Source organism: Gracilinanus agilis, chromosome 1, assembly GCF_016433145.1.
Source record: "Gracilinanus agilis isolate LMUSP501 chromosome 1, AgileGrace, whole genome shotgun sequence".
Classification (NCBI taxonomy): Eukaryota; Metazoa; Chordata; class Mammalia; order Didelphimorphia; family Didelphidae; genus Gracilinanus; species Gracilinanus agilis.
The window spans coordinates 396687755-396715336 of record NC_058130.1 but is presented as its reverse complement, the minus strand read 5'-3'; the positions used below and the strand labels follow the sequence as shown (position 1 = coordinate 396715336).

At 34.5% G+C, this 27582-nt stretch overlaps 1 protein-coding gene across 1 annotated transcript in view; it reads left to right on the top strand.

Moving 5' to 3' along the window:
* Positions 1-27582, top strand: part of DCC (DCC netrin 1 receptor) — a 941371-nt gene that overhangs the window by 479618 nt on the left and 434171 nt on the right. The window contains 1 exon segment of the mRNA XM_044681552.1: positions 16172-16328. Within this exon segment, the coding sequence (XP_044537487.1) occupies positions 16172-16328 (157 nt within the window).

Below are 27582 nucleotides of genomic sequence, written 5' to 3'. Positions count from 1 at the left end.
GAGGCCACATTTGAACCTAGAACCTCCCACCTCTAGGCCTTGCTTTCAAAACACTGAGCCACCTAACTGTCCCTTATATTTCAATTTTTGAACCAATTTCAAAGAAAATGAAGTTTAAGCATTGCCAGCTACCCTACTCTTCATTTCCTCTTCCACCATAAACACTCTTTCTTTCTTGCCTCTTTTGTGTAAGAAAAGTTGTCCCTTTCTCCATCTCCCTTCCCATTCTCATATTGTGCCTCCCTTTCTCACTCCTATATTCTTTTTTCTTTTGAGAATATTTTAACATAATCAACATCTTAAAATTACATTTTGAGAACATCTTAACATAATCGACATAATCACATTCATTTCCTCTGTCTATAAAGACTCTTTCTAACTGCTCTAAAAAAAGATAAAGTTAATAGGAATATATGTATTATCTTCCCATGTAGGAATAAAAACAGTTTAACTCCATCAAGTCCCTTATGATTACTGTCATGTTCCTTTTACTGCTTCTCTTCAGTCATTTGTTTGAATGTTACATCTTATATTCAGTTCTTGTTTTTTCATCAGAAATATTGGAAGTCCTCTATTTCATTAAATATCCTTTTTTCCCCTCTAAAAACTTATACTTAGTTTTCCTGGATATGTTGTTGTTGGTTGTAATAATAGCTCTGTTGCCCTCCAGAATATCATATTCCAAGCCATCAATCCTTTAATGTAGAAGCTGATGAATCTTTTTGATTCCATATTTGAATTCTTTCTTTTGACTGCTTGTAATATTTTCTTCTTGATCTGCGAGCTCTGGAATTTGGCTATGATACTCCTAGGAGTATTCACTTTGGGATTTCTCTCAGGAGGTGATTCATAAATTTCTATTTTATTTCTATTGAATGTTTTCCTTGATAATTTATTGAAATATGTCAAGGCTCTTTTTTGGATTGTGGGATTTAGGTAATAAACTCTTAATTTATCCCTCCTTGATTTACATTCCAGGGTAGTTGTTGTTGTTGTTTGTTTTTCAATGAAGTATTTCATATATTCTTCTATCTTTTATTTTTTCACTTTGTTTTATTGTTTCTTTGTGGCTTAGGGAGTCATTAGCCTCCATTTTCCCAATTCTAATTTAAAAATATTTTCTTCAGTGAGTTTTTATACCACTTGTTCCATTTGGCCAATTTTATTTTTTAAGATAATATTTTCTTCACTATTTTTATACATCTTTTACTAAGCAATTAATTTTTTAATATAATTTTCTTGCATTACTCTCATTTATTTCTTAATTTTCCATCTACTACTCATTTCTTTTTCTTTAACTTTCTTTAACTCTTCTAGGAAATCTTGTTGGGTTTGGGTCCAATTAGCATTTTTTCTTGATCCAGTGCTTATAGTTGTTTTCACATTATTGTCTTCCAAGTTTATGTCTTGGTGTTTCCTATTACTGTAGTAACTTTTTATGATCAATTCTTTTTTTAAATTTTGCTTATTTTTCTCAGTCTATTTTTTTACTTTAAACTTTATGTTAAAGGTGTGTGCTTCTCAACTTGCAGGATGGAGGTACTGTGCCAAGCTTCAGGCTTTTTTTTTTTCCTTTTTGTGGTACTGTTTTCAGAACTACTTCCAGGGGTCTGCACATTTTTTGGTACTTACAATGAGGTTTCATCTAGTGAGAGGTATAGTCAGTATTCTTGTGGCCTGTGCTTTGTTCTTTACCCAGAAAAGCCCCTGTTCTTCTGCAACCACAAGTACTAGTGGCTCTTGGACCTAGAACTGTGACCCAAGCCCATGTTCCCTTGGGATCAATCACAAGTGCTCCTTTCCTCCCTGAAATTATCACCCAGAAGTACTTGTGGGCAAATGTGCCACCAAAAAGCATCAGCTGTACCAAGTGCCAGCAACAAAGTCCTCTGTAAAGTCATTTTGAACACTTATTTGACCCCCTTATTGTATCTGGGCCTAGAGCTCCCAAAGATGCTGTTGCTTCTGTTGCTGCTGCTAATGTTTTCATGGCTATACCCAAAGCTCACAGCCAATATTTCTGATATATTCTAGGCTCCCTTCCACCCTGATGCTACAGCTCTCTCCTGCTGACCTCCTAAGTTGCTTTAGAATGGAAAAATAATGTCTCTTTATGATCTTTTGTTTCTTTTACTTCGAAATTTTATTTGAGTTGTTATTCTAAAATTATTTGAAGGAGAATATTGGTAGAGTTTTTCTAAGTTCTGACCTATACTCTGTCATCTTGGCTTCCCCCTGCAAAATCTTTCAATGGCTCCCTGTGAATCCATTCAACTCATACACGTGATTGAATGTGTATTCTGTGCTTTGAGAGCAAATATTAAAAAATAATATTGCAAATTATATCCTTCTTCCAGATATAGCTTTATAATTCTACTATGCTTATCATTTATTGACTATAAAAATAATAATTTTATTAATTTGATTCACTAGAGAAAATCATTGCCTTCATGAATGCTTTTCCAGTAAGGCTTTTCCCATGTATATAAAAAATCATAAAATATCCATGCAAGATTTACCACTAAACCTTTGACCAAAAGTAAGATGTACAATGTGGAAGTGGTGGTTTACTGGGTATCATGGGGAATGCTTACTTCAGAATTCAAGTAGAAATGGCATTCTCTATTAATGTTGAAGTCCTCCACATATAAGTTCCCATTTTTCATATGAGATTTGGTCATTGCATCAAGTCCTAGAAAAATAAGTTAAAAATAACATCTTAATGAGATCTTTATCTCAAAACAGTCCAGTCAAAATGTCAACAAAGGGAAAAACAAATGGATGAAGATGCTTACTGCCCAGATACATAGTTGTATAAATAATCCATAATGCAGATTTAACAGTAATAATGAGACCTGATATTTATAAAGTACCTTTAGACTTAGATAGTGTTTACCCATATTATTTCATTTGGCTATCAAAACAACCCTGTGAGAACGAAGATATTATTATTCCTGTTTTACAGATAAATAAACTAAGCTTTAGATGGATTAAGTGAATTGTCCAAGATGTCGATCATAATTATTTTGGGCAGGATATAAATTTAGGGTCCTTCTGAATCCAATTATAACACTCCATCCATTACACCATGATAACTTTCAATATGAATGGTAATGCGAAATGAGCCCAAGATCAAACAGGAAGAAGAAAACATACTGGATTGCACCTGTTAAATGAATCATACTTTGAATGTCCTACAATTTTTCCATGAAATGATAGATCAGTTTTTTAAAAAGAGCAGTATCCTCTGATTATATGACTGTATGATTAAATTAAGCAGACATCTAAAGGGTGGTAGAGAAGTTTATGTGCAAAGCGCAAGGTTGCATACTTCTGATATAAACAATGAATTCATCACTCTACCTGTCTACAAGGAGTTTACACTCTAGTACCAAAAAAAAGGTGAGATGCAGCCTATTACTTCAAGCCTAAACTTCTTTACTAGGTTTTTAGGGCCTCCCCCAGCTCACACCCCAAATTTGGCCCATGTCCTACCAATGCAAACTCCTTTCTTGTTGCTCCACAATCCTTATATTTTTTTAAAAACAGACTTTTTGCTGTCTTCAAATGTAATTATTTCTACCTCTTTCACTTCATTCAGATATTTTCCAACTTAGATTTGCTTTTTTCCACTCCATCTATCCTTTACATAATTCAAATTGCAATTCTTCCTTCTTTTTGTCTTCCTACTATGAGAGATATTTAGTTTTTTTTCTATTGAGTCATGTTCATTTGCATTTGAATTTTGTTAGTTTTCTCATTCCATTTATGTTGGGGACTCTGAGGATAAGGACCAGGTCTTGTTTACTTTTTTATACCATCTTTAGTCCCATGAAGCATTCATATATTACTTTTTGTTTAACTGAATTTGGTTAAAAGAGAACAGAAATATAAGAAGAACCATTCAGTAATTTTAGAAGAAAAAGTTATTGCAAAATATGACAAGAGCAGTTTGCTTTGGTGATATATTTTCTGTGGCATTTCTTTTGAGAAAGAGAAAATAAAAATAAAAACCAAAGAAATAATCTCTTTAAGGGAAGTCAGCTGTATCTCTAGGGGTAAAGATTTACAAGCACATTATTTTTACTCTTAGAAATTTTGGAAATGACTTTCTTATGTAAATTCTTCCAATTAAATATAAGTCAATTAAAATAATTATCAATGATTTTTTACTTAGTATTTATAACTATGGAGGGAACTCCAAAGCATAAGACCTAAGATACTGAAATAAAATTATATAGGCTTTCTATTCGAATACTTTGCCTTTCTTTGACAGAAGAATAACAACTTCCAATTCAGCTTAATATTCCAGAAAAAAGATTCTGTTCCTGAGGCTTCATTTACTAAAAAGGAGTTGGGGAATATTTACAGAAAACATGAATTTGTCCCCACTGACTTAAATACCACTTTCATGCACTTTTCTAAGTTATTGTCATGAGAACATCCTACCATAAACAGGGGTTTTTCAGAAATAATCCATGCCTGACTTTCTCCATACAAATCAGCCTGGTGGAATAAAATAGGATGAATTATAGGGTGTTTATGTTAAATGTGGAGAATTTCATATCTTGGGGAAATATGTAAGAGTTATATATATTTGTGAACCCTCATTTTGTGGCTAATATACATGTGAAATATATGTTCAATGTAGTATGTATATTAAAGTGACAGCAAAATGAATTTTTATGGGAAGTACCAGGAATAAGTATCTTATCCTAGAAAAGGGTCTATATGTAGAAACTAAGTCATATGCCATGATGGCCTTAATTCTTCTCTTTGAGATTTGAAGGATATGATTAAGTAGGAAGAAAATTGACTCTCTGTATCTTTTCTATATATTCCTTCACATATTCTAATGGTGAGTGATCTTGAGAAAGTCATTCAACCTCTTTAACTTTGTTTTTTCCCCTGACAAAATGGAAAGAAGAAGTTGTACTAAGTTATCTTTTCTACCTCTAAAATCTATGACCTTAGAACTCGTACATTCTTTGTAAATCCTATCCAAATCATTTTAATCTTTATTGATCACATCACTTTTAAAAATGATATAGTTCTTGTAATTAAAACCATGCAATTTTGTATTTTTTAAGAAAATTATTTGGAAATGTAGAGAGTGGTATATTTTTTCCACTTAAAATGAGTGTTATAAATAGTGGCTAGATTTCTGGAGTAGTAGAGATATAAAATCTATCTAACCCTTAAGTGATCCATAGTGCTGAGTTTTAAGGTTCTACAAAAAGGTCAGCTTTAAATGCGTATTTCCCTATTTATAAACATTTGCTTAAGAATCACTACCTAAATGAGGAGACATCTTTTTTCCTCTCCTTCCCCACTCCATGTCTTCTTTTAAATGAGTGTTTTTTCCTATGTTGCTGAATTCTCCCTGTAGTTTCTGTTTACTTTTACTTTTCTCCACCATATGCAGCTGCAAAAGGTTTCTTTATTTTCCCTTTCTTGCCTGAGAACTTGTATCTTCAGTGTCAAACCCAATGGCAAAAGTTCATGGACTAGCTCACCAGCCTCTCCCATCTCCTATCACTTGGTCCCCTAAAACCCACGGGAGTTCTCCCCATGTGACCAACATTCTTCTCCCTACTCCGGAAATCTGTGCCAATTTCCTAACCATGTTCTTTCTGACTCTCTGTGATCAACAGAACTAGACCAGAAAATGAGGAAAGAGAATCCTCCATGCAAGGGATAGAATTAGGTTCTTTATAGGGTTATCATGATAAGGGACTGGAATTTATTACATATCTAATTGTAGAAAAAATGTTTTAAAAGTTGGTTTGTCCTGAGTACCGTCTATGCATTGTTGCTGGGAATTTCCAAGCCATTTTGGAAAATATAATTCCTATGGCAAAATATACACAATTCATCATTAATGACTTGTGAAAAAAAACTTTTGGAACCAAAGTATTCTTAATTTGGAGCTTGCTTCTGTATATTATGTATTGGCCAGTGATTATGTTACTCTTTTTATTTTTTAACTCTTACTTTCTGTCTAAGAATCAATACAGAGGCAGAAATGGTGTATGGGCTAGGCAATTTGGGTGAAGTGACTTACTCAGGGTCAAACAGCTAGGAAATATCTGAGGGCAGATTGAACCCAAGTTTTCCTGACTCCATGCCTGGTCCTTCACCCACTATGATCCCTAGCTGTCTCATATATGCTATTCTTTAAGGTATTAGATGACACTCATGTGTATGTATGTATGCTCACGTTTATATATACTTGCATACATATATATATATACAAATATACAAACTATTGTATTGTTGGAATTTTGTACCCCAGGAATGCATTCCCCAGAATTTCTTTAGTATTTCCCAGAATTCTTCTCCTCTGGGTACTCACCTACATTTTGACCTGGGATTTTAAAGTTTCTATAATCACACTCTTGGGGGTCTTTTTTTCCTGCTACCAGGCTGGAAAAATGCTCTTTCTCTTTCTCACTTTACTTCCCTTTACTTTGTTATTAATATTAATACATCTTATAAAAATAATACTTGGAGTATTTGGATATTTAATTTTAATCTTACATGATATGTATTCAGTTTGTGTATTTATATACATATATAATTTGTATATTTGTGAATATGTCACAGATATTTATCTATTATATGTACATATATTACATTATTATATATGCATACATATACATAATACTATTATATATTATTAAACTATACTATGTTATTATATACTACACTATTATATCATGTATTATTATATTAATATTATATATATATCATATGATAAAATTATACATATATATTTCCCCTTTGGGCACTGTGACTTGCCTAGTCACAGTGTTCTAAGAAGTGCTTTAAGACTACAAATTGCAGAGAAGATGATCTCTCTATGTATATATGTACTTATGGATTATATATGCTTATGCTTATGTATGTATTTGTACATATACATCTTACAACTTTCAGAGTTGGAAAGAACCTCAGTAGTCACAGTATACAGCCCAAGTAGTACTTAGCAAAGATATGTACATGCAGTATGAGCTCATAAAATACTTGATGATGAACTAAATTAGAATATTGCATAGTTAAAATGAATAGTATAGACTTTATTAACATCTACTGCTTTTTAAAATTAAAAGTGAAAGATGGGGGGGAAACTAGGTTTGCACAGTGAATGGAGAGTCAAGTCTAGAGACAGGAGGTCTTGGTTTCAAATCTGACCCCAAACACTTCCTACCTCTGTGACCCTGGGCAAGTCACTTAACTCCCATTGCCCAGGCCTTACTGCTCTTCTGCTATGGAACTGATACTTGATATTGTTTCTAAATCAGAATATGAGGGGGTTTTTAAGTGAAAGGTAATTAAGATTCAGAGATTTAAATTAATAATTCAAAAATATTCCATTTTTGATAACTCATAATACACTGATTTGTAAGCAAAGATTCCTTAATTGTGGAAAGTGATATGTGGTTTCAGGGAAATATTAATCCTGGAAACTTTCAACCATTTTAAATCAAGCAATTTAAAAAATATATGACTTTGACAGCTATATTATGCCCCTTAAGCTTCTCTAGTGAATTTTAGTAGCTTTAAACTAAGAGTTGGATTTTATTTGCAAGCAAGTCTACTCTAACAGCTTGCTTATGGACAATAAACTGCTGTAGTTTGATGTTGAAGGGAACAGAGAAACATCTTTGCAGGTACTATACTCTTAGAAAATTAAAATGTTCCCATCATTCTCACTAATGATTTCTTTTCATTTTCTTCTCTTATCTTTAAAGGAACAAGGAGACAGAGCTAATGAAAATAGTCCAGTTGTTTCATAGTAGTATGCATATTGCTTTAGTTAGCAGCCCAGGGAACGAGAATTTGAATTGGGACAGGGAAATAAGCTCAGTGGTTGATCTAATGTTTAATGCAAATTAAATATTTTTGCATTTTTATGAACATATCATATCATCCTTAGTTCCCTGCTCAGGTAGCACAGGTCATGCACTGTTAATGAGCTTAGAGTAAATTAATGTCCATAAACACTGCATGGTTTAAAAAAAACCCTTGGGGAAAATCTTTCATAATCTTTATTAAAAAAGAACACCAATAACCAAATACTCTCTTTTAATTATTGGTAAGACATTCACGGGTTTCTTAAGGTCTTAAATATGATTTTTAAAGTCTGAAAAAATAACCTCTGCTCTTTACTTGCATCAAACCAAATATCAACTTCTTTTTCTGGACTTTGCTCTAATGGAACAATTTAGGTAAGAAAATATATGTTATAAAGGTAACAGAGAGTCTTCTCCATGACAACAGATAAAGAAATTGTAACCATGACAACTGTAATGGGCCAGTGAGATTAAGCTCAGACATGCGATTAGGACTCCAGGGGCAAAGAAAGAAAACAGTGATTGGTTCCTTATTGAGTACTTTTAAAACAAGTTGTTACTGGGCAGAAGCATGGAGGGTTAATAAGCACAGAATTAATCCCCCTATATAAAATTAAAAGAGACCATGTGCTCTTAAAAACTAGTCCCTTTTCCTTTTATGAAACAACTATTAAAAAATGTAAATCTTCTCTGACTGATTCTTTACTGTGATTTAGTGGTGCTACTTGAGTCAAGAGGAGCATAACAGGATAACTAGAAGATATCAACAAGTGTAGCCTCCTTGTCTATGGGACAATCACTCATTTAGAGAAGATCTTCAATGAATTCAGAAACCAAATTGTTTTACTGAAGGGTAATCCAAGTTAGAGATATAATTCAATAATCACATATTAATTTCATACTATTTGAAAATACTGTGTACTAGGAATTATGAATAAAAGTCCTGTTATTAAAATTTAAAGAGCCCCTGCCCTTGATAAGCTTATATTCTACTACAAATGAGAATTTTTTTTAACCTAATTTTCCTCTGTCAGCTTTTGGTTCTCCTTTTTCAATTGGTCAGTTTCTTCTTGTATCACTTTCATTTCTCTTTCCCACTTTGCCTCTGCCTCTCTTAATTGGTTTTTGAAGTCTTTTTTGAGCTCTTCCAGAATCTGTGTCCAAGCCATATTTTGCTTTTGGACTTTGCATGCATTTACTTTGTTTTTGTTGTCCCCTTCTGTGTCTGTACCTTGCTCTTTGTCTCCATAAAAATTCTTTAGAGTTAGGTTGTGTTGTTTGCTTATTTTTCATATCTAATTATAGGGAGACTTGGGGGGATGATGTGATCATCAGAAGGCTAAGAGTTCTGAGAGTCTCCTCCCCCTGCTGATTCAATTGTCTGTTGAGATGCAGATAGCTTAAAGACTTGCCTCAGGCTTTGATGAAAGCTTTTGATCTCACTCAGAACATGATAAGGTCAGGGACAGATTAAATTCTACCCCCAGCTGTAGGCTCAAATTTAGGCTCACTGTATACTTGATCCAATCAGGCACACCCTTGAGTGCCCGGTCTTAGAACTTCATCTTGAGCTTTAGGCAAAAATATCAGTACTTAATACTATCAGCTACTCCAAACTGTGTACTATGTCCTTATTCTAAACCCAGATTAGGATTCCTGGCTTTGCTCTTGATCTACCCAGATCAGCCTCCTTCCGCCCAGATTACCCCAGTTGGGACTCCAAACTTCTCCACAGGTTGGAAATTTCAAGAGGTGTGGGTTGGCTTGGACCACTGTTTGCCCAGGCAGGATCTCAGGATGTGGATTTTGGCTTGGCCTTTGGTTCTGAACCGGGGAGAGTAGATGTGGAGTGGAGGGGTTGTGGCTTGCTCCTGGCTTGCTCTTCCCTCCTTGCTACAGCCTCTTGCTGGCTCTGCTCTCCTCTCACCCCAGTGCCCTAGATGGTCTCTGCCTACCTTTTGGGGTTTTCTTTTCTTGAGAGTTGTTTCGCTCTGTCTCCTTTTTGGTTCTTTTACTCCTGTATTCATTTTGTGGCAATATTTTAATCTTGGTCAGAGAGGATGCTCATGGTGGAACAGAGCTGCTCTGGATTCTACAAATGGGAATTGTTATTGGAAAACTAAATTGTATTCCACTGAACCACTTCAAACTATTTTTTAAAGTCTTAATAACCTTTAGTATATTTCCCTAAGTCCATACTTATTATAGTCTTTTGTAAATGCCCTTTTGAACAAGCCTATTAGTTATTTTAATCAGAACTATTTCCTTTAACTTTAACTTGTTATTCTTTTTAGTTAGATACACATTTTATAAACTCTCTCTCTCTCTCTTTCTCTCTCTCTCTCTCTCTCTCTCTCTCTCTCTATATATATATATATATATATATATACACACACACACACACACACACACACACACATTGGATTTAATTACTTGATCGTCTAGAATTAGTACATTTTAATATTTAGAAGTTTCAAATTTAAAAAAAATTGTTAAGGCTGGATTTTGCCATATGGTAACCAGTGACTTTTATGGATGAATTGTGGTATCATAGCCTACTTCTAGTCAATATTATAAATAGTCAGCCAAAAGGAGATGGTAGATTATAGCACCCAGCTTCAGGGATGGCCTTCCATGTCATTGACTAATTTGAAACACTGTTCAAAGATACCCCAATACAAAACATTCTCCACAACAAATATGTTGAAATTACCACCTTTAAGGAATAGTGTGAAGACACAGGACATCCAGGAATTCCCTTTTCAGACATCTAATATATTAATGCACTGACAATTTAGCAAGGATTAATTTTTCATAGATTCCCAATATGGCTATTTTAAAAGGACACTTCAAAAAAGAGATAGGGAGGATTCAGAGTGTGGGCGGGAGAGCTGAAATTTGTTTATTTGGGAAAGATAAGAGCAGATTTTGTTTGTTTCATTTTATAATGAATAAAGGACAATTTCCATATTGTGTGTGTGTGTGTGTGTCTGTGATTAAATGTCATGTATTAATTGAATTAAAGAAGTATAACAAGGTGTGACAGCAACTTAGAATATTTACTTAAAAACAGATATTAAAATTTAGGGCTTATGTGTGATGTAGGAAAATATAAGTAAGGTAATGGGGTCACCAGGGATATTACAATAAACTAAGTGTTTTGTGGAAACACACTCTAGGATTTATGAGAGACTGGACCAGGGTGAAGAGACCAGTGTTTACTGGATTTCCACAGGAATGGCAGTTGATCTTAACTGTCACCCAGCTTCCACTAGACCAGAGTATAGTAACAGGCTAACAAGGTAAAAGGGACTTAACAGCTTTAATTATGTTAAACTAAAAGATGGGAAAGGATTTCTATACTTAAAATCTAAGGGATAAAACCACAGGGCAATGGGAGGACTTATTCTACTCTTATCTAAGTGATCTAAACTAACAGGGCCCAAGGAGCTATAAATGGAGTCTCTGGGTTTCTGTATCAAACCTGGAACCTGCCAGGCTTGAGTACAGCTAAGGCTTTTGTGGCTTTGGGATTCTCACTGCAATCCACTGATGATCTCTGGATGCCAGGAGCTAAAGTTGTCTCAGGAACCAAGTAGTAAGAGTTTTGCTTGAAGCACTGTCCGCCAGAACTCAAACTACACCTCTTCTCTTGGCTCTGTAGATCTTGTCCTTTACTAGATGCCACAGCACACAGGATCCCAGGGGAAAACAGGAAGCAGGGTGTCCTTTTCTCTGAGGTCTCCCAGGCTGGCAACAGATTTGCCCACCACTAATGGAGTCCACACACAGGGCACAGACAGACTTCCTCCTCCTTCATTCCAACCTGGAATTCCCAGCTCCAGCTCCTTCCTGCTAGGTACTTCCTAATCAATACATAATCAATACCTAATAACCAGCTAATCTAATCTTACTTATAACAGTGAGAAAGGAAGTTATCATCCTAGTACTGATTCTGTTTAGTAAATCCATAGTTAGTCCTAATAAGGTAGCGACAAGTGACCCCTAATTATGTAGCGTGCCTGAGAAGTTACAGTCCTTGGCTCCTAGTTTCTATCTCTGTGGAGTATTTTGGGAGCTGTGATGACCAAGCACTGGCAGATGAGATTATCTGACTGACAGAGGTTTCAACCACCTATACACATTCTGTGCTTGGGAAATATTTTTAAGAGAGAAACCAAGTGTCCCACAATCCAGATATGTTTCAAAATAGTATCAAGTGGGAAGTGCTTGTGAATGCATTAATCACAATTAAACCAAGAAATAGCTAGGTGGCACAGTGGAAAAGATGCTGGAGCAAGAACTGAGAAGACCTGAATTTATACCTAATTTTGAATACTTTCTACCTGTGTGGTCCTTAGTAAATCACTTAATCCCTGTCTGGCTCAGTTTCTTCAACTGTAAAATAAGGATAATAATAACACCAACCTCCCATAGTTGTTATCAGAATAAAATGAATAAAATATATGAAGTGCTGGGTAAAACCTAGTTATTTGTTGTCATTATTTCTTCTGACTGAAAATCTTACCCTCTGTCCAATACCACATATGGGGATAAAGATGCTGATGTCAGAAGAAGAAAAATTCAGAGTTGACTCTAAGATTGTAGAAATGAGTAACTGAAAATAAGGTCATACCTTCAATAGAAAGAGAAAAATGCAGTGTTTTTTGTGGGGAGGTGGGTGAATCCAATGCTTTATATTTTAGATATGAGTTTGAGATTCTAATAGGTAGAAAGCTATAACAAGTATTTGACATTTGGTATTAAGGTTCAGAAGACAGATTAGAGCTGTGTGTATATGTACATGTGCACACATGTACATATACACACATATATGTGTGAATAATCTGAATTTTAAAAGATAATTGAAGCTATGGGAGTTGATAACTTTGCCAAAGGAAAGTTTACAGAGAAAAAAATAATTGGGTACAGGGAAGAGTTTTGGGGAGACCAGACATATTTAGCAGCCAGGACCTGGCTAATGGTCCAGTAAGAAGATTTAGAAGAAATAGTCAGAAAGAATACAGGGAGAATCAGGAAAAAGCAATGTCATAGAGGCCAAGGGAGGAATATATTTCGGAACACGTCATCAGCTGAAAGATAAAGTAAGCTGGAGATTAAGAAAAGGCCATTGGATTTGGCAATTCAATCACTAGAAACCTCCAGAGAACAGGATTGATTCCCACAAAGCAATACTAGCATTTTGGTAGCTATGATTTCTAAACCCTCACACATTTAAATACTGGACTGACATGCTTTTGAGTTCCCACTAACATCTGAGTAGGAAAAAGAGTGCCAAAGGAAAAGCCACAGACACAAAAACAGGATGTGAGTATAATTGGGGCAAATGGGAAGTAGATATGAATGTTTTCATGCCTGTAGTTTTCCCTACCATCAAAGGACAGGTATGGATGACAAAAAGCTTTTTTATGTATGTGGTAGGGGCAAGTGGAGATATTGAAAGTATATAGGGAAAACTGTGACAGATGGAGGTTTGTGAAAATAGGAAAATGTGCTGAGTAAAAAGAAACACCAAAATCACAATTTTGTCCATTTCAGCTCAAATTATATTAACGTTTGTCCTATAAGAATCTATCTCTACTTTTCTATTGGATGTCAGTGGCTGGGGCAAGAAAGCTTCTGACAACTTTTTCATAATATTGACAGCATAAGCCCAGTTATTCCACCCTTAAAAAATTCCATTTCTGTGGTTAAATTTTAAACTTCAAGCAAATAGCATTAATCAAATAGTTGAAAGGATAATTTTCATTGCAGATAGCTCAATAGAAAGGCTGTGTGGTACAGTGGGAAAACTTTGAACCAAGCATTATGAGGTGCTAGTTCTAGGCTCAAGTCTGTGACTAATTAGATGTGAGGCTTTGAACCATTTAAACTCTTAGAGTATTAGTTTTGTATCAAGAGAGGGTGTTGGGATAGATAATCCCTAAGGTTTCTAGGCTTAAATATATTTGATTCTTAGAAACTAAGTTATGCCAATCAAATGAATTAAACAATTCAAAAAGGGTCTCTGAAAATTTATGGGTGCTAAAGTTTTGAAGACAAGATTAGTCAGGCTTAGGGTATTATCATTTTAGAGTTGGAAGTGATATCAAAGGTTAATTAGACCAACCCCTTCATGAAGAATGTTTTGACTCCCTGATATCTGTGACAAATGTTTGCCTAACCTTTGCTTGAACGTCTCCTATACCAGAGAGCTCACTACTTCCCTAGACAACTCATTACATTTCCAGACACCTTTAATCCTTATGAAGTTTTTGCTTATATCCAGCAAGAATACATTATTCACATAAATCTGTTATCAGGTAACTACTTATTAATTCCTGTTTTGGTCTATAAAACCAAGCAAAGCAACTTGACAGGCAATACTACATTAATATCTTTAAAGTATGTAAGGATGGCAATCATACCCTATAGATTTTTTAACTCATCCAACATGAAGCAGTGGAAAGACCTCTGGACATCTGGATTTTTGTTCCAACAGAAACTATTTGCTTTCTATGTATGTCTATGGGAAAGTTGGTTCACTTTTCTGATCTTGGATTTTGTGCATCCATAAAATGAGAGGTAGTATGGAGTCATAGAGAATTGAACTCTAAGCTTGGCAGGCATGAATATAGGTTCTGCCTTTAACACAAATTGGTTGTATGACCTTGGCAAGTCACTTAATATTTCAGCACTCCGGATAACTAAGTTTTAGTGAGGTTTTATAATTATCAACGCCTCCATTTTACTAAGAGATATTTTCCCTACTGAAATGTTGAAAATGGGTTTCCTTCTAGATCTTGTCTTTTGAAACCATGTGACTTTGTAATTAATCATAGCCTCGTTTGTGGAATAGTCATTATCATCCAGTCTAGGTTTATATGATCTTTCTAAAATTTATCATCTTGCATAAGATATAGCTTTTCAGAAATATATATTACATATTGTCAAGCAAATAAAGATTTTAATGGATATATGTGTATTTCTCACACAAAAATAAATTGGAAAAATCATATGAAATGATGTAAAGTAAAGTGAGTAGAATCAGGAGAACATTGTAAGTAGTAACAGCAATAAAATACAATGATCAACTGTGAATGACTTAAATTTTATCAACAATGCAAGAATCCAGGACATTTCCTAGGGACTCATGATGAAAAGACTATCCATTGCTATAGATGGAACTGATAGAGTCTGAATGTAGACTGAAATATAACACTTTTCAATTTATTTCCTTCATGAGGGTTTTTTTCCCCTTATATAAGCAATATGTATTTTTTTCCCAATATGACAAATACATATTGTATGGAAACCTATAGCATAATACTGGCTGTTTCAGGGAAGGAGGAGGAAAAGAAGGGGAGAGAACGTGGATCATAAAATGTCAGATAAAAATTATTATGGATTATATCTATATGTAATTGGGTAAAATAAAATAAAAAAAACATAAACTATGGAAAGTAGGAAACTATGTGACTTTGGGTCAGTCATTTATTTTCTTCTCAATTCAGTTTATTTTTCTGTAAAATGGAGATAATGAACAATTCATTTCACAGGATTATTGTGAGGAACAAATGGGAAAATATTAGTAAAACACTGTATGTTTATGAAAGAAGTCATTTAGTAGAGAGAATTAGAGAATAATAGAGGAAGACTTGAGTTCAGGCATCACTTTAGGCATTTTCTAAAAGCCTGCAAACCTGTGTGTATCCCTTAATCTTTGTATCTAGAGAACAAAGGTAATAATAGCATTAACTTCAGAGAATTGTTATAAGGATAAAATGTTTGTTTACATAAAGTCAACATATGGGCAAACTATTATTTTAATTATTGATACTGATAATTATAATAAAGAGCACTAGATTCAATATCCTCTAGTATCATTTCTACTGAAATTTCAGTGACTATAATCATATAATCTTCCTACAATAGGAATACTCTATAAACATTTAGTGATTGGGACTGTTTTAATAGAAGTTTTTTGGGGACTTTTATTTGGTCATCTTGATATATATATATATATAATTTTAGGATTATTGGTCCTTATGGGGTGCCAAAAATTAAGGGAGCTGAGATTATTTTTGCTTCCAGTGGATGATAGTTTTTGAATTAGGCTATAAATACATCTGTGACATTGTTTTATTATTAGTACTTTGTTTTTTCCTCTTTTTCATTTTCATTCATGTTCATGTTCCATGTCTTTGGCCCTGCATTGTCTCACTTATTAGCTCTACCTACTGCCACGAATCCCACCCTTAAAAGTGCATCTGTTCCATCAACCCCTCTGACTGACTCCTCTCCTTCCCCTTTAGCTATCCCAAGTTCCAGTGTTCTCCCCTCTGCTCCCCGAGATGTGGTCCCTGTCTTGGTTTCCAGTCGCTTTGTTCGTCTCAGCTGGCGTCCACCTGCGGAAACAAGAGGAAATGTTCAGACTTTCACCGTCTTCTTTTCCAGAGAAGGTGACAACAGGTAGGCTCCATCAATTAACTTAGCTGATCATCCCTTTTTTAACACATCTCTTTTGATGGATGCAATAGCAGTAAGTATGTTTGCATCATCTAGACATGACTGCTTGACCAGAGAAGATAACTTAACTGTATTTATGCACTCCATTTCATTTTCTCTTAAATGCTGGGGGATTTTGAGAATCAAATGAATATTTGTACAAAATGGTTTTGAAAATTATATGCTTGAATGTGTATCTATCATATATGTGATATATATACTTTCAGGTATCCATATACACATGCGATGTCTATTACAAACATATAAACACCTGGCATCAGGTTTGGAGCCTATTTTCTAGGGAAAAATGGGTTCCTGATTTGTAATATACACTTCTTCCTCTTCTGGGAGATTTGATATTTAGACTAGTTTTAAATTTCTGATTCCCAATATAAGACTAAGACAAGACTTAGAGCCAGCCATCAACTACTTCCCTTAATATTATTAACATCACTATTAACCTTGGCATTTAAGGAAATGTAAGAATCCTGGTTTAGTGGAGATGGGAGTACAGTTAGGAACACCAGGGTTCAGGTCTTTTCCCTGCCATATACTGATTGTAGGACCCTGGACAAGACATTTAATTTCTGGGGTCTTCAAATAACTCTCTAAGACCATAAATTACTGAGAAAGTTCTGATCTGCATTGGGAAGCTTTTACAAAATAGATGAAATCCTAGGTTCAGACCATTTGTCCCCATCTCAAAATTCTTCTTAATCTTACCTTTCTATTTTCATGCAAATAGAGAACACTGAAAGGAAAAGATAATACTAAGATAATTTAATTAGCCTCTGGATTGTGTTTTTGTACTTTGGGCTGTGGGTTGTCTAGTGTTGTAGGAATTTAAGTCAAACTAAATAATGAAGCCACACTTTGAAGATATAATTTAAAAGGGAGCAGTAAAACTGTTGAATTGCTCCAACCTCACCTCCAACCTATGGTATCCATTCTTTGAGTCAAATCTTATATTGCTCCTCACTGTTGCTTACTCAATTCAGTTCAGTGATCATTTATCAAGCCCTTTAGGTGTACAAAGCCCAGTGATAGATGCTCAGGATATAAAGACAAAGATGACAAATAGCTTCTGCCTTTAAAGAGTTTACATTCTACAAGAGATTTAGGAAAGGTGAGGGCTACAAACATAATACACAAAAGACTTCATTCCCTGCGACCACATAAATCTGCAAATTGAAAACAATGTTTGCCAGAGATAATCCTTAGGTAGAAAAGCCCAGTGCCCACCTGAAAATCAACACTAGCAACTTTAATGGGTACTTTAAGAACTGTAGTCTTTTTTACCAAACAGTGCTAGGGCTACGATTTTGGCCTTAGATCGATGATTTCCTCATCTTTGCTTACTTATTCAGCCACTCCAAATGTAGTCATCCTAATTTGTACTTCCCCAGTTTAGAGGCTTATGAGCTATTCTATCTTTTTCTTTTATGACAAAGACTATCATTCAAGGGCTATAAAGTTTACAAACCAAAAAGAATGTGACCCGATGTGAGATTTGCCTACTTTTGTTAGAGTACAGAAAAGGAAAGGATTATTTCTTTAAAGAGGTAGGGAGAGAGAGAGAACAGAGATGAAAAGTATCCTGAAGAGACCTGGATATTCACAGGGCTAAGCTAACACTAATTCAGTGCTATCATCAGTCACTCCTCAGGAGAGGAAAAGGAATGGATTAGTTGGGATGTCATAGGTATTCTTGTGTCTATTGAAGTGCTAATAGCCCAACTGTGGGGAGAAGTTGAAGCTTCTGTGCTGAGATCTGGCTATTTGTGAGCATTTTGCCTTCCTAGGGATTTTTAAGAACCCGCAGAGATGTAAAAAGAACAATTATGAGTTGAGGTTCATGGGGGTAGGCATTTAACATGAAACAGTGGAATATAAAAATAATGCAGAGTTCTTACCGTAGCACCTGAAAGTGCTTTTGTTTCTGTTTAGGAATACTCCAGTAAGAATGCATCTATATCCAGGTACCCATTTTCCTTTTCTAATACCTATCTACTGTTAAAAGGTAAAAAATAAAAGAAAATGAAAAAGGATAGAAAAAAGAAAAGAAAAAATCATAAAAGAAGTCCCTAAAATAGTGGAAGCCCAGAGATGCATTAGAGGCTTGCACTTTGAGAAAGACAAAGTAGACATTGTGATAGAAGGGAAAGAACACTAGTTCAGAACTTTGGAAAATAAGAGTACTACTCATCATTCAAAATTTATCTGGATAATGATGTTAAAATAACTGCTTATTCTGACCTTCAATTGTCTCATTTATAAAATGGAAAGGTAGAAAAATAGAGGTCTAAAATAATGGAAAGTACTTGAGATTTGGAGTCAGATGAACCAATTTGCAATCTCAGCTTTTCAACTTACTATTAGTGACTTTGAGAAAGTCAGTTTTCCCCCATTTGAATAAATTAATGTTAATATCAATGATCCACAAAGTCCTTTCTAGCTCTAAAATTAGGTGGTGTTATGAAATACTATTTTCTATTACTAGGTGATGAGTGTATGATGAGGTTTATGTTGATGACTATAAGGCAAAAAAGAAAATTTTAAGAAATATACAGGGAACATGGTAACATTGGTAAAAATATAAATCTATACGATCTTGTTCCTCTTCATATCTACCTGAAATCTTCAATAAATCTAACAAATAGTTTCCAGGAATTGTAGAGGCCTCTTTTGGTGCTACCCATTCTAGGTCCTATTCACAAGAGGATATTAGCTCTCTTTATCTAACCCAGTAGTGGGCTAGCCAATAATTAACTCTCCAGTAAATAACTCCAAGAAATAACTAGCTCTCCAGAAAAAAAAACAATCACCCACCCATATATAATTCAATAATATATATTCTTCATCACTTTTTTAAGGCTAGACAACCAATAAAGTAATAAATCAAGTCGTGAATTGTGTTTGTTAATTTCCAAAGTGCATATAGTCAGACCGAAAATTTAACAATTGTCTCTTCTGAGCTGCTTTCAGCTGGCTCCAACCCATTCCTGGTTATATCCTTAGAAAAGGAAAATTAGACTTCATGGAGTCTAGTCTACCAAATGTAAAAGTCTTTCTTTTTTTTTTTTCTTACCTTTCCCTTCTGTTTTAGCATCAATTCTAAGACAGAAGAGCAAAGATTAAGTAATTGGTCTTAAGCAACTTGCCCATAGTTACAAAGCTAGGAAATGTGTTTCTGAGGCTGGATTTGAACCCAGATCTTCCCAACTCCAGGTGTAACACTCTATCCACTGTGCTATCTAGCTGCCTCTCATCAAGCACCTAACATGTGCCAGCCTCTATAAGAATCATCTACTCAATATCTAAAGAAAATAATTCCCAGCTATAGTTTCAAAGTAAATATTTCCTACAGTCCTTACATCTAATGGATATAAAGTGGTACTTAACAATTTTGATCATTTGGAATTTTCTCTAAAAGGAACTGATTGGTAGTTTCCAGTAAAAGGAAACTTAAGATATAGAAACATGAGAGAACTTAGAGATTATGTAATCGAACTGTCTGATTTTATAGTTTATGAAACTGAGATACAAAGAGGTAAAATAATCTAGAGTAGGCCTCAGAGGCTTTTTGAGCCAACTCTTTTGTTTTACAGATGAGGAATCTGAGGACCAAGGATGTAATATGACTTTTTTTTAAGGCTACACAGTTAATAAGCACAAGAGACATGAACTGGACCATGGCCTCTAATTCAAGAGTCAGTGCTTTTCCTTCTGTACCACACTCACAATTACTAAGTGGTAAAATTAAGATTAGAGCCCAAATGTCTTGATTTAATGTCTAAATCTATTAAGTCTAAAAGTCCAAGATCATTTACTTAAGCATCCTGAAATTGTATATACTCATAATGTCAGATCTATTCTCAACCTATTGAGTCAATAACTATTGGTCTTAAAAATCAGCCTTTGTTTAAACATGGTAATATGATTAGAATGATTGATACTACTATGCCATAATTAACCAAAAGTTATGTCAGGAATAACATTTTCTAAAGTTCTTGAATGAAAGTAACAATGTTTTGAACGCTCAGAACATAGAGACAAAAAAGATTGGGAGATTATATTATATTTACCCTTTAGGAAAATAAATTGTTATGGTATCTGTTTTCTGGTTGGCCTCTTCCTATCTACAAAACAAAATCTAAGCTTAAATCCCTCCTTAATAAAAATTCTAGTCTGCACTAAGTATATTCCCCTTGTCTTAACTCAAGACTCTCACCTAAATAATAATCTGGTCATTAAGCATCTATTATACGATTACTTTTTTAAAACAATTGTACTTATTGCTATTTAACCTTTATTCTCCAGTACCCAGAAAATCAATGATTATATTTCTGCAGCATGCAACAACTTTTTGCTTGAGAAGGTAGACTTTGTGAACTGCTCTGATCAATATCATTCATTGCCTTATCACTAGTTTTCTGGTTGTAAACCTCTCTGAACTTGATGGACATATATCCTATCACCAGATTCATTTTTGAATCCTTTCCACCTTGGAGAACTTATTCTCAGATAGCCTTTAAGATCACCTTTACATGGCAAGGAAACATTGCAATATGATTGTGATAGAGTAGTTATATACATAAATGTGTGTGTGTGTGTGTGTGTGTGTGTGTGTGTGTGTATATATATATATATGCTTGTGTATATACACATTTATGCCTCATCTCTTCTTCCTACATTATTGTATAATGTTAGCCCTGATGATTCAGAATTTATACTTGAAAAGTGAATTCAGACACGATCTATTCTTGGTCAAGGTACTGTTTTGTTATTTCCTTCCCATATCAAGAAATTCAACTAGATTGTAATCCCCTTAAGGGAATCAATTATTCAATCAATATCAATTATTCAGTTTCCCAAAAACTAAGGTTTTTAGGAGATGATTATTTTCCCCTATGTTAGGGGTGAGGGAGGGGATAAAACCTAGGGTATGGATGTGGGAAGAGGATAGGAAAGAAAAAAGAGGGAAGAAAAAGCTGTCTACTTGGCCATTTTTCAGAAGTCTCTGCATCTCTATCTCCTATTTGTCTCTGTCCTATAATATAATAAATATATAATGTATGCATTATATGTGTATATATACATATATCTTTATGTAAATATATGTCTTTGTGTATGTATTAAAATTCCAAATATTGGTTGTTATTATGATATATGTGGCATTTTATAAGAGCAAGGGGAACAATTTTGGTTATGTTCATTTAACATTCCTTTGACCAGTATCATAAATCATATCACCATGGTGGGTCAGTATATTGCTAAAAGCAACACAAAACTTCAATTTGTTTGTTAATGAAAATAAGTTAAAATATAGTATCGAATTTATGGAGGAATTATGATGACTTTATAAATTCCCTGGCTTTTGATGGGAACCATTATGTCTTTAAGCCTTTACTTATAATGCTTGAGATTGTTTGTAGAGCTCTTTAACTAATATCCTTAACATCAACAAGAAGAAACCTTGTGCATTTAGCATTCACTTCAGATAAGCAGCAAACTTGTCAGACAATTTACTAAAGCTCTATGAGTTTCAGAATAGCAGTAATGCTGTCTGATGGTTAATGATGTCAGTAATACAAGTGTTACCATTTTTTATTAAGCCTGCCACAGTGCTTTCATTTCCTAGGTCAGAGAGGAAAATGAAATCTAGAGCCTGAAAAAGCCAAAAGCATTTACTCAATGGAGGTTATTGTTTCATAGATATCAAGTTGTATTTTGGGGGGAAGTTTTAGGGCGGGGGGTAGATTGTCTACTAACTCAAAATAATAAGCTATCAGAGCTAGAAGAGACCTTGGAGGTTATCTCGTTTAACCTTCTCAGAGTATCATACAAATTTGGAGTGAAGTTAAAATGAATGATATATAACTAAGATGGGGCAGAATGGTTAATTAATGCAGCTTAAACACAGTGTTAGAGGGTGTAGACAACTGGACAATAATTCAGTGAGAGATAGTGTAGCATTTTGTCTACCACAGTCTCCTTTTCTCCTAGGAAAGCAGTCAGGGTGGTGGCCCTAATTTGCAGTGAGGTATATTCCACTCCATTAGAAGGTTCAGAACCACTGAAGGCTAAGTTTTTCAGACAAAGAACTGACTGTGGCATCTGGTATGATGATTCAATGGGATCAATGAATAAGAACCAATAGCAAAGGGAGATCTTAAAGATGAGCCAAGAAAGTCTATTCTTGTGGGACCAAAGGACTTGGAGCAAAGAAGTGGTCAGGATGATGAAAATTCATTTATCACAATGCCGCAACAGCAGAGAGAGTTTCAACAGCAGATTTTAACTAGAACTGACTGATTAACTCTTAGGTGTGGGGACATTTTCTAACAGGAACCAGTATTGGGAGACAGGGGCCAAAGATCCCTCTAGCTATTGACCAAGATATTGGAATGATGGGAATGGTTAGCACACACAAAAAAATGGTCATACAAGTAAGTAGTTGTACAAGGTGCCTAAATCTCCAATATTACTCCTTCAAGATTCTATTATGAGTTGTTTGGTTATATAATCAAAATATTTTATGAACATCCATGCACAAAAACAAAAGGAAAGGCTCAGTGAAGAATTAAACTGTCATCCCTGATAGTCCTTTCTTGTGTAGGTGATTAGAGTGACTATAAGCCCAGAGTCCATATAGTACATGAAAGCCCATACTGCTTAACTCTTAGTGTCTTTGATATCCAAATACCCCAATATATAAACATTCTCCAAGGAATACAGACTTTTTCTCATATAATACAGGAAAAACACAGATGCTCTCCCCCCTCAAAAAAAAGAATATATAATTAAAATAAATCAAAACAAAACAAAAAATGCCTAGGTGATCATATTTCCTGTCAGTATACTGACATGTCGTAATATGAATATTAATTTGTTAATTAAAGTACATATATTTTAAAATACTTATTAATTATCTCTCCCTGGGAGATAAGATGAGGTAAGAGAAGGCAAGTAAGTTGTCCTGAGAAGACTGAATAGTCAATCAATGGCCCACAGTTATCAGTTATATCCCTTGACTATTTAAAGCCTCAGAAGGCTCTTTTGATAGGATCCAGAATGTTTTAGTTCTTGGATATATTTAGGATATAATGTGAAGCAGTTTTTGAATCAGTAAAATAGAGAAAGACTGAATATATGAGGAATCAGTGTCAAACACTACTGAGTGAATAGAGGAAGGGGGCATCTAATTAGACCTTGGATCTAATTTCACAATCAGAGTATACAAGGTGGGGTTTGTGCGGCAAGTAGAAGTCATCATAGTAATCATAGGGAGGGTCCTTGAAGTTGATTCCATTCTAGATGTATAGAAAGTGGATTTTATGAAGCTCCAAGATGCTCTTGTCTGGGTTAGGTGGCTGGGGAAGCTGCAGGTCCTATGCCAATCCTAAGAGAATGAGATTTACATTTGGGGACCAACCTATGATGGCTAAACCCCAGACTTGATAGACTCAGAACTGAAAAGTTCTTTAGAAGTAATCTAGACTTAGTTACTCCATGGACAAATGAAAAAACTAAAGTCCAGGGAAGTTAAGTGGGAACTTTGAAAAATAAGAAATATATGGTAGACCCAATTCTGAGTTCCAAAGCAGTCTTTTCATGGATTGAGGGAGAGAAATAGGCTGTGAAAAAAAGAGAAATAAGAGAAACAAGAGAGGAAAGGAGAAGAGAAGAGAGGAAGGAAGAGAGATGAGTAGACAAAGAGAAATGATTCCAGATAAGTTATTGGAGCCTGAATGTGAACATGAATTTACTAATGGCAATTTCAAAGAGGTGTATATGTGTTTGTCTGTTGGTGGCCTGAAATATGGGGAATAAAGTCCTGATCTAGAGTCAATAAATACAGACCAATCATATTACTTTCTGTTTCCTCATCTATAAAATGGGTTATCCAACAACTCACAATTATTTGAATGCAAATGTTAGAGAACTATTTAAGTATGTACTACATTGTATTTCCATATTTACATTTAACAATTATGCAATTGATGATTATGATTTCCTCTGGAATGAACACAGTGTATTGGAAGGAGACCTGTCATCTGCTCCTGACTTTGTTATTAATTTGGTTTGTGGTCCTGGTCTAATCATTGACCATGCTAGTCTTCACTTTCCTCACCTATAAAACTGTAAAAGTTTTTTTGAGGAAAATATTTTATACAATGTGATATGTGTGAATTCTTATCAGTTATGTGGCAAGGTTATTGGAAATAGCAAATGAAATAATCTTATATTTGTTAAAGGCTTTATAGGTGTCCGAGGCACTTAATGTACATTGAAAACATATTTCCATTAGGCTGGAACCAATTACCATATTTTATATAATTATGAATTTAAATAGCACAGATTCAAATACCACCACTTCATATATTCATTATTCACACTTTGGGACTTAACTGTAGAGTATATTGTCAGATATGAATGGTATTCATTGTCTTATAATTACAGTCCCAGCTGAAAGAATAGATTTAGGTGAAAGCACTGATTTATGGCCAAAAGTCTTTTGTACATACTTTTGTGCAAATTTAAAAAAAATTAAATTAAATTCATGATTTTATTTTATTTGTGTCTATAACTGGGATACATGGAACCTTTTTAGGTTCCTTGGCTTTTTAGACTAATGCTAGATGGATACTGCACAATAAAATTTGAAAAAGATTCATTTTATCCTATACTCACACAGCATATATAAATAGCACTTTTTGCCCAAACAAGAAAAGGACCATTTTGTTTCTTTCCCTTTCCTTTTTATATCATGAGAACACAAGACTGGAAGTAATGGTTTCTAGGGTATAGCCCTTCTCTACCATCAACTAGTAAATTCATGAACCTCCTTTTTCTTATTTGAAGAATAAGAGGGCTATAGTAGATGACCCATAAAAAATCTAAGCCAGATCTAAAATTCTAGGACAACAAAGAATCAGTCCTTTGGGATTATTTGGTATTATGTGAGCAATGATTCAATGAACACTAGAAAGGAAAATTCCAAGGTAACTATTCCTATTTTTTTACTAAAAAACAGTTATCAATATTGTATGTGTATTTGTCAGAAATACAAGTTGCATTTTTCCAACCTGTCCCGGTGAACTCTCCATATCTTTCTTTATGTTATCCTATTGTAGTCATATTCCTATTGCCACTTTTGAAGGGGGAAGATAATATAGTGAGAATACACATTTTCATTTTTGTTTGTATGGGCGCCAAAATAGTGACCATTAAAAAATTATATCATTATTTTTACAACAAGGGATATTAACGTATTTTTCTACCTTGAAGAAACTAATTATGTATTTGACACTTTACAACAGCATTTTTTACCTTAGAGGTTCCAGGAAACAGTTGTAATTATATTTTAATAGTCCTGGCATTTATGTAAAATGATATACATTGTTTTTTTCAAAAATGTTTATTGAAAACTTCTTCAGAGGATCTATAGCAATGCTATCTCTTACTTAGAATCTAAACTCAGTATGAGAATCAGAATGCCAGAGTATCAAGGGGAAGTGAGGACAACTGAATTGTTTTTCCATTCTAAGTCATTAATTCTGGGCATAGGGTAAAGAAACCAACCTGTGATATATATATGTATACATATACATATATATGTGTATCATGACTAATTTCATTCTATGACATCTTATAAACTAAGCCTTGTTAAAGCAAACTGGTGTAATGAAGAAAGCACTGAATTGGGAGTCAGGTGATCTAATTCTGGACTTAGCTCTGCCACTAATTAGTTGTGTGACCTTGGGCAAGACACTCTACCCTTCTGGAACACAGTTTCCTTTTCTATCAAATGAGAAGATTAGGCTGAATGCTCACTAAAATCCTTTCCAGACCTAATTTTCCCTGACCCTATGAGCCTATAAAGTTTGCCCACGCCCATAGGAAAACTTTTCAAGCCTTTGGCATCCTCATTACTTTACTTTCATTTATATCAGACAAAATTGGTAATATCTGATTAATAGTAATTAGTTAATTTAATTAATTAAATAAAGTGATAATTAATTAAAAAGTAATAGTAATTAATAATAATAATAAAAATAATGATGATTTATTGTTGTTGTATAGTCATTTTTCAATCATGTCCAGTCTTCATGAGCCCAATTCTTGGATTTTCTTTGAATAGTTACTGGAATAGTTTGCTTTTTATTTTTCCAGATAAGGAAACTGAAGTAAACAGGGTAAGCAACTTTCACAGGGTCACATAACTAGTAAATATCTGAGGCCGGAGTTAAATTCAGAAAGATGCTTCATTCCAAGTCTGGCATGCTATCCATTGCACCACTATCTGCCCTCAATAACAATAACAGTGAACATTTAAGTATTGATTACTATATGGAGATGTCCTACTAAGTGCTTTACAGTGAATATTTTTGATCCACAAAATAACCCTGTTAAGGTAGGTACTATTATCATCATCTCCACTTTACAAATGAGGAACCTGAGACAAGAAGAGGCTAAGTGACTTTCCTAGGTTCACACAGATAGAAAGTGTCTAAGGCCCAGTTTGAACCAGGGTCTTCCTGACTCCAGACACAGCTCTCTATTGACTGTAGCACCTGGTTTCTCTATGACAAAAAGCATTCTTTCCTGGAGACCTAAAAGAAATACCAAAGCAAAGAGAACCCACAATTTGGAGGAGTAAATCCTACATAAGATCTCAACTCATTTTTTGGTTTCTTTTTGAGAGTCAAAGGATAAATTGTTTACAAACTCTGTAATATTGGTTTTGAAGTGTTTTGTGTGTGTTGGGGACAAGTGTATCTTATGTGGGAAATATGTTCATTTTGTTTAGACTTTGAAATAGATGAGGTGATGATGAATGAAAATTCTACCTCATAGGTGAGGTATCTGGGTACCTCTTCCTCGTTGAGCTCAGTCCACACCATCAAATGAGAGTCAGAGAGAAATGAAGTGAAAGAATGAGGTTTTGCAGGACAAGGTATCTGCTGCTCCAGGCCATTAATCTGAGCTCTTAGGAACTGAAGGGTAACTATGTCTTCAGAATCATAGAAGAGAACATTAGTAGGAGTCAGAGATCTCCAGTTCCTGCTGCTTTCCCAGGAAAAGGTGAACATACAATGACAGGTATAAGACCAAAAACAGTTTGAACAAAATGATGAAATCTCTTATAGCTAAAATGCAGCCCTTTCTTGAGAACAAAGTATTCTATCGGTTGTGTGAAATAAAGAGTGAAAGA